The following is a 15,400-nucleotide window of genomic DNA, read 5'->3' as shown; positions in this document are numbered from 1 at the left end:
GGCAAAATGGCAAACTGTTCTGTGGTCAGATTAATCAAAAAAAATATATATTTTTTTTGGCAAACCATGGACACAGTGTCCTGGAGACTAAAGAGGAGAGGGATCATTCAACTTGTTATTAGTGGACAATTTAAAAGTCGGCATCTTTGATGGTATGGGGGTGCATTAGTGCCTATGGTGTGGGCAGGTTACACATCTGGAAAGGCTCCATTGATGCTGAAAAGTATATAGGTTTTAGAGCGACATATGCTCCCATCCAGACACTGTCAGGGAAGGCCTGCACATTTTAGCAAGACAATGATAAACCACATACTGCATCCATCACAACAGCATGGCTTTACAGGAGAAGAGTCCTGGTCCTGAACTGGCCTGCCTGCTGTCTTTTACCAATAGAAAAGATTTGGTGCATCATGAAACAAAAAAAATTCGACAACAAAGGCACAGAACTGTTGAGTAGAATCCTGCATCAGACAAGAATGGGACAACATTCCTCTTCTAAACTCCAGCAAGTGCCATCAAATTTAAAGTGAGCTAATATTTTCCATTTAATGATAAAATGTCTCCGTTCAACATCTGATTTGTTTATGTTCCATTGTGAATAAAATATATCATTGCATTCTGTTTTTATTTAGGTTTTACACTAAGTTCTTTGGAATTTGGGTTGTAGTTTTGTGTTTAATGATAGGCCTATTCTGGCACATGCATGTGTCAAACTAGGCCAGAAAGTTATTGACTAGTTTTATTTTCATACTGTCATTTATATAGTTACAACACAAACATTGATATATCAGGTTATCTGTGCAATGCAAAATTAGATAATGTGCATCAACAGCACACAAACAAACAAACAAAAAAAGGCTTCATTTATACTTTTCCAGTCTTTTCCAAATCGGCTTAGATGAGACATACCCATGTTATATACTTACGTATAGAATTTGGACACAGCCTAAATGTAATACTAAGCATAGTGTCTTTTTCAAAAATGTCTGGATCAACATACAGTAATAGTATTTTTTGCGTTGCACTAAATTTTTTACAAACTGATCACTGACAATAATAGTGTAATTTACAAAATACAGTCAAATTTTATTAAAAATATACAAGTACAGAGAAGGTTAATTGAAAACATAACTAGCTTAATACAACACACTAGAGTATAGATAGCTCCATATTTTGTTGTATCATCTAGGACAGAATGCTCTCGCATAGATTACAAGTTCACTGCTGAAAGCTGTCATGAGAGGAGGACTCTGTTGTCTTTGGCCCACTTCCTTAGTGCTCGGATGATGTATTCAACCTGGGGATTCCCTGAATTTCGCAGCAGGGGCATAACCTCTTTCAATGTCTCCCTACACAAACAGAATATGGGAAGAAGATATGTTTGTTTTATTTAAATGTCCCTCCACCTCAAAGTGATAAAAGATGTTTAACATACAAGTCAAGAGAAGTAAAATTGCCCATAGGTGTAAATGTGAGTGTGAATGGTTGTCTGTCTATGTATATCGGTCTGTGGCCTTGTGATAGACTGGCAACCTGTCCAGGTTTCACCCCTGCCGTGACTCACATAGGATAAGCGGTGACAGATAATGGATGGATGGATAAAATCAAGTCTCAAAATATTCTACAAAAAAAATGAAGCAAACATACTTGGACTCCTTGTTAGCTAGTATCATCTGGAAGACCCCAACACATGCCCCTCTTTTGCCTTCCCAGTAGTTGGTTCCTGGGTCCAACTTCTCCAGTGCATCAAATGCTTTGGCTGCGTAGTAGAACTGGCCCATCTGAAACAATAGGTAGTCATCATGAGAACCTGTTGCCACATACGATACAGATTAAACCAAGTCTTCAGCAAATCAGCAGTCCATGTCCACTGAAACATTACATGTCTCTGAGGGTTGCTGGGTTGCATTTCAAAACTATGATGAGAAAAGAGAAGTTTTTTTTAAGGCCGATACCACTAACAATATAACCACAGCTAAGTTCAAATGTACATTTCAGAGAGCAATAATAACAGAGGCAAAGGTACTGTGAGAAAGTTATCATCAACACAGGCAGGAAGAATGAAATTTGCAATTTCCCCATTAGGCAGGAAGAATGAAATTTGCAATTTCCCCATTTAAGGTGACATTGTGGAATCAAGATTATACTTTATAAGCATTTGAGATGTATGGGTTGAGGAAACAGATATATCACATAGCAGAGGCTTGTACCTCTATTTCTATGAATAAACTGTAGTAAAGATACCGCAAGATATAAATAAATATAATGTATATAATATAAATAAAGAAACTGCAAGATACAGACATCTGTGCAACTGTGTTTCAGTTTAAATTGTAGCCAACTCACAGAAAAGTAACTAGCAGCTATTTTAAAAATAATCAGTGTTGACTCTCTAGAGAAAAAAAACTTAAAACTGATTAAAAAATATTTATTGAACAATTTAATGAAATCAACTACAGTGACTCTGGCATGAATTCTACTTTTATAAGATTATAATTTCTCAGTGTTTAGGTTCAAACTGTCAGAAAGGTAATAATTGTTCTATGTGTTTATTATTAAGGTCAAAGTGGATAGTTAAGTCGTACTGGAGTGCATTATAAGAAGAGGTGTTTCTAAAGTTTCGGCCATCATATTAAAAATTTAAATTGTTGAGGGGGCAGAGCCACTGTATTGGATTGCATTAAATTCCACAGGTGGTCATAATGTTATGCCTAATCAGTGTAATTGCTACCATGCTGAAAATTTCTGTACTAATCCATACATTTCCATTAGTCTTTATATTTACATGGTAACCCCAGATCATACAAGAAACAAAGACAAGTGTTGGTGTCACCTTGTAGCAGTCATTGGCAATAAGCTGCAGTAGACTAAAGGAATCAGATGATGTGCCCATCTTCAGATAGAGCTCCCAGGCAAGTCGGCCCTTCTGGTTCATTATATCTGAAAAGAACAAGACAAGTATTCAATAATCAATCATTCAAAGGCAGTTTCACTAACTTTAGGAGATTCAAATATTTAAGCATGTGGGCATTTTTTTAAAATGTGGATTAAGGCAAGAGGAAAAATGTTTGGGTGGAGATTTCCATTTCTTAGAGGTGTGGGGTGTGACATGAATACAAGATTGACCTTAAATCCTTTCTGCGCATCAGGCTAGAAATGTGATGGTGATGTTTGATTCAAATTTCAAACTCAGTGAAGTATAAAAGGTTGCCTAGTATAGCTCTTACCAGTTTAGTCCTATTGCTTCTGTTTTGGTAAATCTCACTGTAGTTCTAACACGGTATATGCAAAATGTCAGCCCTTTTTACCAAGCAAACACCTCGGGGGCAGTCTGGTATTTACAGCTGGTATTCTCAAACTTGTGGATTTGGGCATTTACAGGTAGGATTTATTTTAAGAATTTTCTGATAATTTTTACAGTATCAACCCATCTCAACATTTTAAGACAAATGTGCCAAGGCTCCAACTGAGATCTGGGTTGGACATGTGCTCTGGCCTCTCTTTTTCTTTTCAAAGAGGAATTAATTTTTTTATGTTGAAATCCTGTCCTGATATTTGACATATTTCATTCTAATTGATTCTAAAAGAGTCCCCCTTCTAACCAACCAGAGAAGGCCTGACTCTGTGGACATACTGTACTTCATATATGGACATGAAATGGCCACATATTGACCACATATTTATTTGACACCACAACACGTTTTAATTAACATTCTTCTTTACTGAGTTCTAATGATCTTTTATATTGTTTTTGCTTAGATTGTTTGTTTAGGGTTAAGTTAACGTCCTTAACCCTAATTCTATACATATTACAAATGTTATTTCATCATCAGAATAATCAAAAAGCATAGTTTCTCTGTTTTTGCTATTTCAAAATAAGAGGGAACAAACTTTTGAACCACATACCACATACAAATTTACTGTATCAGAATATTTAGATTTATGTTTTCAAGATAATATGACCATGTATAAATATATGTGAAATAGCATCATAAATGCACTGTGCTACATAAATGAACATTTCTGTAACTATGTATCATCATTACAACTACTGTACATACAGCATCGAGCCAGCCAGCTGAGGTAAACATAGTCAGTCTTGATCTTCTCACTCTGAATCAGCAGAAAAACCTAAAACAGTCATATTAGTGCAAGACAAGAGTCAATGCCTTCAGTCAGATTAAATGAAAGTGTAACAACTGGTTCTTTACATCTTGCTGATGTAAGGTACCTCTTCTGCTTCTTTGTAGTTGCCAAGAGCTGCTTTAGCCTGAGCATAGTTGAAGTTGAACATATCGTCATTGTAGAAGTAACTCTGCCAAAGGAAAAGCAGTTATGCCTAACAGAATAAAGGTTGACTACCAATCTGTCCAGGAATTAATTTATAGTTTGTATGAACCATGGGGAAAATCGCACAAACACACACCTATATAAATGCATCTGCATCTGTAAAGCAATAATGTCACCTGAGTGTGTGGGAGTTTTTCTTCAACTCCTATTTACAAACTCATTCCACAGAAAACTAACAACACTGACTTCAGTAAAATTTACCATGAAAAATGTGCCTTGTAGTGAGCAATACTTACCTTAACTGAGTTGAGATATATAAGAACATCTTCAAACTGTCTCAAGAGGAAGAAGCATGAGGCCATGCATTGTCTGCCAGGAATAGTGTCTGAAAGGACAAAAACTGATACACACACATGCTCCATTGATGTTTCTTAAAGAGATTACCGGTTAAATCTTTCGTTCCATGTACCACATTCGCTGGCAGACCCCCCGACTAACTGAAAGAACTGCTGAGCAATTTTCAAGTGATCCCTCTGAAAAGTAAAAAACAAAAAAAAGTCAGTCAGTCAACATATGCTTATCTTATTATCTAATTTTCACACTTTTGTCACATTTATTTGCAGGTAAGTCCACATGTTTAACAGAAATACTCACTGATCCTATTTCTTGTCCCAGTGCAGCATTTACGACACCTTTCAAAATATATTCCTGAGAAAATAAGAAATGATCAGAGTGGGTTATTTGATCTATAATTTTACTGTTACTTCAAACCATACTGTATCTAATTACATTTCAACAAGAGCAAAAATGCATAAAAGATATCCAAAAAAATACTCCACAAGTGTCACGATTTCAGATTCCAGCAATACTATGGTGGCTTTGAAGATTAAAACCTCTTCAGAAACGTTTTCTTCAGAAAAAAAAGACACTTTTGTACCAAGCTTCACTACATCTGGCATAACAGAGGTTTTCATTGTACCCTTTCCATTTAAAACAGCACAACCTTGATACATTTAGATGGAATGAAGTCCATGTGAGCTATGGATGTAGGTAAATGCAGCCCCTATTTTACTTTTGACACCTGAAAAGAAAGGTTTAATATCACAATACAGCTCAGTGTCACCTGAGGTGTAGTGGGCACCAAATCTTGGATGAGATTGTAGGCTTCCTGGACATCATCTGCAAGTTTAAAATGGAGCATTTAAGGTTCCTCTGAAATCTGATCCATAAAACAACTATATATCTAATTAACTTCTACATACAACAATAAATGATGGCAAAATAGCATTAAAGTGTAGGACTTGGATAGGACTTCCTTTAATAAACATTCCACTGATTTATTATAAAATAGAATTTGTAAATAAAAGGTCTAAAGATATTGAACCACAAGTTCTATACTTTTTATTTAAAATGCATTAAATAGAAAATGTTTCCTAATTTTAGTTGTGCCAGAATTCTACACACCTTGTCTGAGATAGTAGATGACCAGGTTGAGCCTGGCCTCAGGAATCACATCAATCAGAGGAGGCAGCACCTGCAATGCCCCCTCCCCACCACGAAACACCACCTGCAGTACACAGCAGAGCAGCTCAGAGTGTTGCCATCTAGCTAGTCAATGGTGTATACACACGCCTACACATTCACAGTTAGAGCATTTGAAGAGCTTACCAGGTTGTGTCGGATAAGCTCCTTAGCAAACTCAAAGGAGCAGGAGGAAATGTCAATTAGGTTTTTCAACTCAGCCTGAAAGGCAAAGAGAGCACACACTAAGTTAAACTAACCACAACTTACTCTCCCTGAAGAAACGAAAAGCACAAACTGATTCAACTGTAATCTAGCACATAACTGATAACCTAAATAAGTTTGATATATAAATGTATTAAATTGTTAAGTTGTTGTTCTATTAATGTAAGACATCATTTTTTATTTTTGCTTCTAAATAACAAACCTATAAGCAAGTATCTTTTCAACATGAAACATAACAAATTGCAACATAGAAAAAACACAAATGGAACAAAATTACAACCAAAGCATGCAGCAGTACCTCTGCTGCCTTCCCGTTATAGAGCCGGAAGTGATTACAAGCCTTCAGGTTGAGGGCAATTGTGGAGTCTGGGATGCTCTGCAGGTACACAGCCAACACCTCCTGGGACACATCGTAGTAGTCAAGCTTGTAGTAACATAGAGCCACATACACTTTCAGAGCCAGAAAATCTCTGAAAAGATGAGATGTAATAAGGGGGAAAACTTGCCTTAGTTATATCTTTATATGGAGACAAGGGGTTTCTGATTAAAACACTGTGAACAAACAAACAAATCTAATATGATTCAATTTATGTCATTTAACAGCTGTCGGTTATAATTTTTATCGTATCTAAATTCAGTATAAAGTGCATTAGATTTTGACGTTTTACCGCTTGTATTAGTAATATTATTAGTAGTCTTAGTAGTAGATGTAATAGGAACAGCTAAGAGCTGCTCCAGAGGTCTGCAGCCAAATCCAAAAAATCTCGTGTAAACCACCAAAACAAAAGCTCAGCATACAGATGCCACAAAGCCTTGATCTACCTATTGGAGATGTTGCGCAGGATATCTAGTAAAATCAAACTCTTTGGTTCTTACCCTTGCTACTACACATACAGTACATCAAGGCATATGGGATAGAGGAAGCTAGCTCAGCGGGTCTGTGGCACTGACACATTAATGATTTTTCCAAAAGATGATCGCAACTAAACTGCCCACTAACAGCTTTAACCTCAAGATGGTGCTAGAACAGTGCATGCACCCAAGTGCAGCAGGAATGGGAAACAAATTTAAAAAGCAAAAGAAAGCACAGACCTGTTCTGCAGTAGAAGACGTTTATAGATGTCTATGGCTTCCTGGTAATGGGACCGCATGTAGTGGATCGATGCAAGACTCAGCTGGTCCTCCGTCACATCTTCCAGGTTCTGGTGAAACCCCATCAGCCTCTTCTCATCGTTAAACTGAGACATGACATGAAGACAATAGGGAAAGTTTAAACAGATCTGATCGGAATGTGAAAAACTGTATAAGACTGTCAAGGAAAGCAGAAAAACATGTTGTACATTTAGGAATGAGCAGGTATTAAAAAGTAAAATTACTCATACAAAAAGGCTTTGTATGAGTAAAAAAAAAGTGATAAAAAGGGTCAGTGTTTGATGAAAGTTTACGTGATATGCAAATGCAGAATATATGGTGCAAACAAACAAGAGAAACACACAATGGAAATACCACAAAATATCCCTTATTGACAAAGATGACAACTAAACACAAAATATTTTTTAATATTAATAGTATTTTTTTACTACCTTGTGAGCCAAGTGGAAGAGGAGTCGGTTTTGGAGGGGGGACATTGGTGCTACAGAGAACAAGAGATATCAGACTTAGACAAACAGGAAATCATATGGAAATAGAAGGCACAATTCACTAACCTTATAATCTTGATCTCAGCAGTCATATAACAAATTATACTGCATGTCAATCTGGCCTAAGAAATACCCAATAATTGAGAGCTGCTTTATTAGGATATGAAAAGAAACAACAAATCCATTGCAGAAAAACTGCCCTGACAGAAAAATCAAGTTTTGTAAATACCTTTAACTTAATGTTTCATTACAATAGAAGTCTACAAAAAAAGATACAACTTAAAAAGTCAATGGTGCATTAGAAGATCAGCTATTATCAGTTTCTTACCAAATTTTGTGAGGTAAAGCTACTGGAAAATCTGGGTGTGCATATCCGTAGTCCGATTTCTTTTAAATTCAACAAGCCTAATAACTAACCTAATAACTACAAATGCTAATACTTTACGTATTAAGATAAGACTTATTGATCCCTATGGGGAAAGTTCACTTGTTATAGGAACACAGCGACAGGTAAGGGAGAAGAACGATGAAACAATAGGTTGAAGTAACCAAAGATAATATAACCAAGGAAAATTAGGGTATAAAAATACTTTCAACTAATAACAATAATATAGAGTTGACATAAAGAAAAAATATATAGTATTTACATTGCAACATTCTAATCGGGGAATGGGAGGAGTGTACCTTTGAAGATGGTGCACAGATATTGTTGTATAGTCTTGTGGAAGTCTTTTTGGTGAAATTAGTCTTTAGCTGAATTTTAGGGGGATTGGTGGGTCAGTGGTAGAGCTTTGGTTTGAGATGCAGAAGGCTGTGGTGCAGACCCTCAGCCACCAAGGGCTACCTTGGTGCCGGTCCCAAGCCCAGATAAAAATGCGGCAAGAAGGGCAGAACTCATGCCAAATCAACATGCTACATTCCGTAGTGGTGACCTCTGAAGGGAAAGCTGAAAGCTACGGACTTAGTCTTTAGCTGAATTTGCTTTGCACCAGCCACAGCTCATCACTGAGCAGTTACGATGTATTAGTAGTGGTTTATTTTCAAATCCAGTTTGTAATGCAAATTTGATCTTACTCTGCCACCCCCCAAAAATGAGTTTAGTTCACTGTATGAGGTGTATGATTACTAGTTGTAGTCATTTATTTTGTAAAATGCTTAATACATTTTTTTCTACAAAACACACTGCACAGAATCTAGGTGAAAGATAACATATTCAGTTGAAATACTTACCTTTGGATGCTGCCTCTTCGGCCTCTTTATAAAGACCCAGAAAAAACAGGGCACACGCCAGATAAACCCACACCTCAACAGGGCATTCAGGTTTTATTGTTAGAGCCTTGTACTCCTGTCAGAACATGACAAGAAAATATTCCAAATGTGATCAGACTCTATAAAAACTGGCAGACACATCCTCATCCAATTACCAGGCAAGTATTTAGGGTACTGTATGTAAAACACAACTACACACACTCATTCAGACACGCACTAATTCAAGAAGAAATACCTCCATAACTCTCTTGTAATCACCCAAGTGGAAAGCACAGTAGCCAATCCAGAGGTCTGCATGCTCGTCTTTTTCTCCAATACTTCTCTGAAACTGGAAGTGACACAGCTACATTTCAGCAGCAGCACTACAGCAATATAGTCCTGTCTGTAGCATTTCTGTCGTTGTGATTCTATATATGACACTTTAACTCCAGGATTGTATAGGATAATCTGCAGAGGGGACTACAGTTGAAAAATATTAAGACCCTATGTTGAATTGAAGCAGTAATGTATTTAGTCACAGGGCCAGCGGTTTTTGTCACTTCACAGTACTGAAAAAGTAGTTCATCTAGTTTAGGTCTCCATACAATACAGCATCTTCCAGGTCTGCTACCTCTCCTACCTTGGATTTGAAGCAATAGGAACTAATGACAGTCTTGGTTAATGACAGTCTTAACTGGATTTATTGGATTTAAATTACTTTTTTTTTTAAATCTGATTTTAGTGATTATTTAGCAATTAGTACATTAGGTATTGAGCCTAGTGCAATTTTGTAACATTATATGCCAATAATAACAATAATAGTACTTTACATGGCCTTTTTGGGAGCTTGTCCATTTGTCTATCTCTCCAAGTTGCTCAGCTGTTGGTCAGTTGTACTTCAGCACACACCAACTCTGTGTGGACTGAGGTAAGATCAGATATCGTTTCCTACGATGGAGTTAGTAACTTTCGCCTACAGTAAAGGTTGCCCATTGAAATGTATCTTTAAAGACTTTCCAAGTAATAATCATCTTTGCCAACATATCATTTGGATTGATTGAGATGTCCTCAAGTTATGTGTGTAAATACCTCTAACAGTGTCAAGGCCCCAAGATAGTCCCTCTGCTGCAGGTAGTCCTCCAGACGAGGAACCTTTGATTTGTTTTTCTTTTTTTTCTCACTGATGCTCACTTGCGTCTCTCCTCCCACAGCGGGCTTCACGCGAGAGAGGATCTGCCACAAAACCAAAATGTTATTAATTTTTTTTAGGTTGTCACATAACTCTCGTTAACATTTCAGCTTCTTAGTGAAAACAATCAGTACAACATGTATTAAAACATCTACTATTTAAAATACATCGACGCACCAGAACGCTACAGCACTGTAACGGTCTTTGCTAAAAACTTTCAAAAACATGAACTCACCATATTTCCGAGTCTTTCCCGTGAAGTTAACCTAATATAACGCTAGCTAGCTAACACTTGTTTATCGCGCTTATGTTAGCGTTACTTAGCGTTTACCTAGGTAACGCTGGATGCTTCAATAAAAACTGTTAACTTATGTTCACTACCTCGCGTGAGGTTTTAGCTATCAAGTTTCATTTTGCACTGTAAGTACCCAGACAATACTAGCATTATAAATACAATTCTGTTACGATTAAGGATGCAGTATATTCAAACAAATGATAAAATTAACAAGTTTTCCGCAAGCTAAGGCTAAATGTTTATGTACAATATCAGTTGGCGTTAGCTAACGGTAGTTGTTGTAAGCTCAGATTCCGCTCTAGTTTTTTTCAGATTAAAGGCAAAAACAAATGCATGAGGCAGGTAAACTGTTATTTGGAGTTAAAGTTGTGACATAAGGCACATTTTCGGCGGAATAAACGTTGAATACAAATTATGGAAAACACTAAACCTTGCCAGTTTTGTGGCTATTGTACTTGAGTGACATTTATTTTTTAGTTTATATGCGTTTGGTGCTACGCAGGAAACAGTTCTGCTCTTCTGAGTTGAACTTGATTCGCTGGTGTGGTCTTTGTTGCCTAGCAACGGAACAGGAAAGAACGGACATGGAGCCATACACTATAAGTAACGGACAGAGTTAGTTTTTAAAAGTGTCGTGGTTGTCTCAGCTGAATCAGTGTTGCCCCAGTGGCCTAATGGATAAGGCACTGGCCTCCTAAGCCAGGGATTGTGGGTTCGAGTCCCATCTGGGGTGGGTTAATTTTCGAACTAGTAAAGGCTATTTAATAAAATCATAGAGTGTTTTATGGAATTATTTAAGGCCACGTGTTCCTTTGCGATGCAGGTTATGTTTATTCATTAGGTGCATTAGGTTTTTAACTTTCATTATAATGTAATAATGTAAAGACGATGTCCTACTGTTTCTTTTTTTATTTGGTAAGCGAAATCTCACTGAGATAGTGAACACTGAACATAAAACATATATTCATAAAGTAAATGGCAAAATAACAACATAAAATGTATACATGATTTAAAGTGGTCATAATATAGGCTCACAGTCAAGTTTTATGTTCAAAAGAGAAGATTAATTCCATGAACAAATGTCAGCAGATAGCACAAATAAACTAATTAACCATAATAATAATTTTGGCCATAATTGGCCATCTTGCAAAACATATGCAGTTTTCAGTTTGTAGTTTTCATCAAATGTTTTCAATGGTTTTTCTTACATTAATGCAGGTAATGTAAATCCCAAACTATAAAAGTGTATCCTAATAAATATGACCCAATAACATCTAATATGAATATTATTATTTGCATATCAAACGAACAGTAGCAAACAGAAATAGTATTTTAGGTTAAAAATACTTTCATTCAACAATGAATCATGCAGGCCCTGTGCAAATAACCTATTAAATTTATTTTTAATTTCTTATGGTGCAACAAAAGGCACAGATAGTGAGACAGTGAATAAACAGACAATGAAAAAGTTTTTAATAAAGTTCTTAATGTTATAGTGTGGCTCTGGTCACTATCAAGCCCCAGTCAAGAGACAAGAGCCCAGTCAGTTCAACACGTCTGAAAGAGGCTGCAGAAAAAGCCATTTATAACCAAACATTATGTTCAGTTTTCCTTTCATTTACATTAAAACAATCTGTTTTAGTTAAGATAAACATAGCTAAGTTTTCTTTTCGCTCGTATCCATTATTTAATCAGTCATCAGTCATTAGTTTACATCAAAAACGTAAGCAAACACAAATGAATTGACCTTGCGAATCCAGTACTTTTAGAGGAGACCATATGTAAGAGGGCTGTGCTATAACACACTGGCTCAGTCTCAGCTGAGTGCAGGATGGGCTCATTGATCGGTATCTTCTAGTTATGTAGGGTGATCAAGGAGCTCAACATCCACCCAGCACTTATTCACTGAAAGAAGTTGCCACAGTGGAAGCAACTGATGGGCAATTATACCATATGAGGAGGCAGAGGAGGTCTAATCCTGTCCCTTGAGAATCTGCCAAATCAGTAAAACAATACAGCTGCTAATTAACCTGAGGGCGCTTTGTGGGTATCACATAGAAACATTCTGCCATTTGCTTTGAAGAAAGAAGGCGACAAATATAAAAGTAACTTGGAAATCTCTGAAACCTCTGTTTATAGTCATTAGCCATAAAAAGTGTTTATTTGGAAGGAAGAAAAACTATTTAATTAGGTACACAACATTTTCACTTTTTGCAACACATACGTGTCTGACATAATTACATTATACTTTTGGCACAAAAAATAAAAGTAATAAGTCTTTAACCTTAATCATATACTGTGATTTTTAATAAAATCTTACATAATAGAGTTTGGTATTGTAAAAATGGCAACATTTAAATGTACAATTAAATGTACAAATGGAATGTCATTATGTCACATCAATTTTACTGTATTTGTTTTATTATACTAGAAAGAAATCAGAGTGAAAGTGTAAAACCACTCCAGCCTCAGGTTTTTATTGGGGAGTTAGACATCTGTGTAACAAATATACGTACAGTGTTCAAATTACTGGAGAGTCTCAGGGAGCTCAGGTCTCTTTTGGTTAAGGAAACAACAAAGCAAAACAAGTTTGTGAGGCATCTCAAAAACAGATAAATAACCACTAACATTTCTAAAGCTCCATTAAAAAAAAGACATTCACAAAGACTGATTAACATTTACTTTCCTGTCATCAATAATTATAAATGTATGCACAGCAAAACGCAGCTCTCTCTCTCTAAGCATGCTCAGTCCAGATGATAAGAACAAAACAGCCTCATTTGTCCCAGAAAAAGACTGAACAATGGCAATGATTTTCTTCATATTGCTCATTATAACAAGTGTGAGCAAGTTCTCTGCGAAACATGTTTATCACAAAAGGACTTGGAAGAATGCTCAGTAATACTGTAAGCACTTTACTGACCTTTTACCCATCAGCAGTGAACTACAGGATGTGGTGTTCAGATGTTCTTTAAGTCCAGGCAGATCTAGATGGATAGGTCTCTACAGGGATTCCAAAAGCCCTTCTGGATGAAAGTGGTCAGGTGGAGAAAGTGCTACCTATCTTAACTGGGCTATCATACCACCAAGTACACGTACCACAGTTTCTTCTGCTTGAACCTGATGACGGTGGAGGAAAGGTTGCCCTGGGAGCACTGCAGAAAGAATCAAAGCCTCTGAAGCCAAGGGCCTGCCAGCCCTGAAGGAGATCCAGTGGGAAAACAATGACGCCCTGCTGTATGACGCCTGGCCCAGAGGAGATCAGGTCAATCTGTCTCCACCACAAAGACGGTGTGAAGCTTTAACTAAGAGGGGACTTTAGGAGCTGCGGGACAGTGAGGAGAGTCTCAACTTCATCTGCTTTTGAGTGTGAGTTTAAAAAAAGTCCGAAACATATTTAAACAAAGGGATAGCAGCAGTACAGATGGCGTTTCACATCAGCAGTAAATAATTTTGATGATGAGAGCAATTCTGTAACACTCTTTACAAACTGCACAGTATTGCTCAAAAATCAGTTTAATTCATTGTAAAACAAAATAAATCTTTTTATTTCCAGATTTCATATATAAAAATTATTATAGTTAATAAAGGATATGCAAAATAATGCCACATTTACAATAATATGGGATCCATTTAAAAGTTGGAGATTAATCCATGATGATACATTAGCATTTATTAGTTCATAATACTTTTTATAAAAATATTTTTCTAATAAAACCACAAGGAGATATTAATGTTGTGGCTGATTGGTGTATATACTGTAAAAAGGACTTAAACATAATGTATTATTGCATTTCAATATACCATTTAAAGATATTAAAATAAATACTGCATTCTGTGGCCGTTGTGCAATGCCAACAATACCACACCACTTTATCAGTTTATTTGATTGACCTGCAATACCTATACAGTGGACTCTGTCAGAACAGATGGCAAGTCATCTGAGACATTTACTTCTGTTGTCTGGGAGAACTGTACCCGTCAAGGATTGTGTGATGTCCCAAATCAACAGCTACTTTTGTGTCTTGAACCTGAGTGTGTTAATTATTGAACTGCAAAAGAGAGATCCGAGAGATCCTGTATGGAACGGGCTGCGTACGCACATCTGTAGGATAGCTGGCTTTGGGTGGAAGGCAGCCCTCTGGTGTATGGGGCCTTGCCCCAAGGAAGCAGTCAGTGTTCTAAACTACATTGCTGTGGAGCTTTAACCAAAAACAGAGTGTTAGTGCCCAGGGACTGCCAGGGCAGACTCAACTTCATCTTCCAACAAATCTCATCTCGTTAGTGTTACACGTCCAACATCTCTCTCTTACTAGATTTAGTTTTACAATGCACAGTTCAAATGTCAGATATTTTTCCACCGAATGCTTCAACTTTACTTCATAATATCTGTAACGTTCAAATATTTTTTATTAGATGAATGATTATGACAAGATCAAGTTAGCGTTCTGATATAAATTTAGGTTGTGCGGTTTGTGTCCTTAACGTCAATTTAAATACTAAAGGGCAATGTTTTCAAATCCATATTTTACATATTCAATGTAGTTTTAGCAGTAAAGCAGTTGTATCTACATAGTTACTCTCACCATTTATAATAGCAGCATGAGAACTGCTTTGTATGAAATAGCAAGACTGGTTCATGTGATAGATGCTACTACTAGAAAGTGGTTTTCATTAAAATACAAACAAACAATAAAGCAAAGTCAACCTCCTCATTATTTATAACAGAAAGTCAAAATTGCTTAAAAAAACAAAAAAACATTTATTAACATTAAAAACCAGGCAGGCACAAGTTCAGTAATTGTCTGGGCAGGCAGATTTAAATATCTACAATAACAATGACCATATTCAATATAGTCACGACAGAAAACCAATAAAAGCTACAGGAGTGATGTGATGATTGAACTAACCAGTGAGGTACATTTATAGTTATTCATGGCACATAGGGCACAGTTAGATACACAGTTGTTGTTACACAGCAAACAATGAAGT

The 15,400-nt window shown here is 36.5% G+C and overlaps 2 protein-coding genes and 1 non-coding gene across 6 annotated transcripts in view; 1 reads left to right on the top strand and 2 right to left on the bottom strand.

Annotated features, from left to right (window-relative positions):
- Positions 1–1,062: 1,062 nt before the first annotated feature.
- On the bottom strand, positions 1,063–10,683 carry ift56 (intraflagellar transport 56). Of its 2 annotated transcripts, XM_067499179.1 has the most exons (18): positions 10,349–10,683; positions 10,014–10,157; positions 9,181–9,273; positions 8,907–9,021; positions 7,620–7,669; positions 7,129–7,274; positions 6,335–6,506; positions 5,959–6,033; positions 5,755–5,857; positions 5,414–5,469; positions 4,945–4,998; positions 4,760–4,823; positions 4,587–4,675; positions 4,232–4,315; positions 4,062–4,131; positions 2,834–2,940; positions 1,648–1,781; positions 1,063–1,349 (listed from the first exon to the last, which is right to left on the bottom strand). In XM_067499179.1, the coding sequence occupies exons 1-18, from the start codon at positions 10,349–10,351 to the stop codon at positions 1,235–1,237; spliced, it is 1,674 nt and encodes a 557-aa protein (XP_067355280.1). In that variant the 5' UTR covers positions 10,352–10,683; the 3' UTR covers positions 1,063–1,234. The 2 variants fall into 2 exon arrangements, 1 of the variants encoding a protein (XP_067355280.1); XR_010913943.1 differs by lacking the exons at positions 1,063–1,349; positions 1,648–1,781; positions 4,587–4,675 and having other exon boundaries at positions 4,735–4,823.
- Positions 10,684–11,068: 385 nt separating this feature from the next.
- trnar-ccu (transfer RNA arginine (anticodon CCU)) lies at positions 11,069–11,141 on the top strand. The gene has a single exon. It is a non-coding gene; the product is annotated as a tRNA-Arg (tRNA).
- A 4,009-nt stretch (positions 11,142–15,150) lies between these two features.
- The window catches only part of LOC137123571 (mitochondrial glycine transporter B-like), an 8,726-nt gene continuing 8,476 nt past the window's right edge, over positions 15,151–15,400 (bottom strand). For all 3 annotated transcript variants that reach the window (XM_067497518.1, XM_067497517.1, XM_067497516.1), the window contains one exon: positions 15,151–15,400. This exon is cut by the window's right edge. The gene's annotated coding sequence lies outside the window, so the exon portion shown is untranslated.

Source organism: Channa argus, chromosome 3, assembly GCF_033026475.1.
Source record: "Channa argus isolate prfri chromosome 3, Channa argus male v1.0, whole genome shotgun sequence".
Classification (NCBI taxonomy): Eukaryota; Metazoa; Chordata; class Actinopteri; order Anabantiformes; family Channidae; genus Channa; species Channa argus.
This window is presented reverse-complemented; position numbering and strand designations above follow the sequence as displayed.

Bases quoted from the DNA above. Each gene is read 5' to 3' on its own strand.
- ift56 (XM_067499179.1), bottom strand. The intron at 7,275-7,619 runs GTAGTAAAAAAA...GTCATGTCTCAG, and splicing joins TCTTCCACTTGGCTCACAAG to TTTAACGATGAGAAGAGGCT. The intron at 5,470-5,754 runs GTGTGTAGAATT...TTAAACTTGCAG, and splicing joins CATCTACTATCTCAGACAAG to ATGATGTCCAGGAAGCCTAC.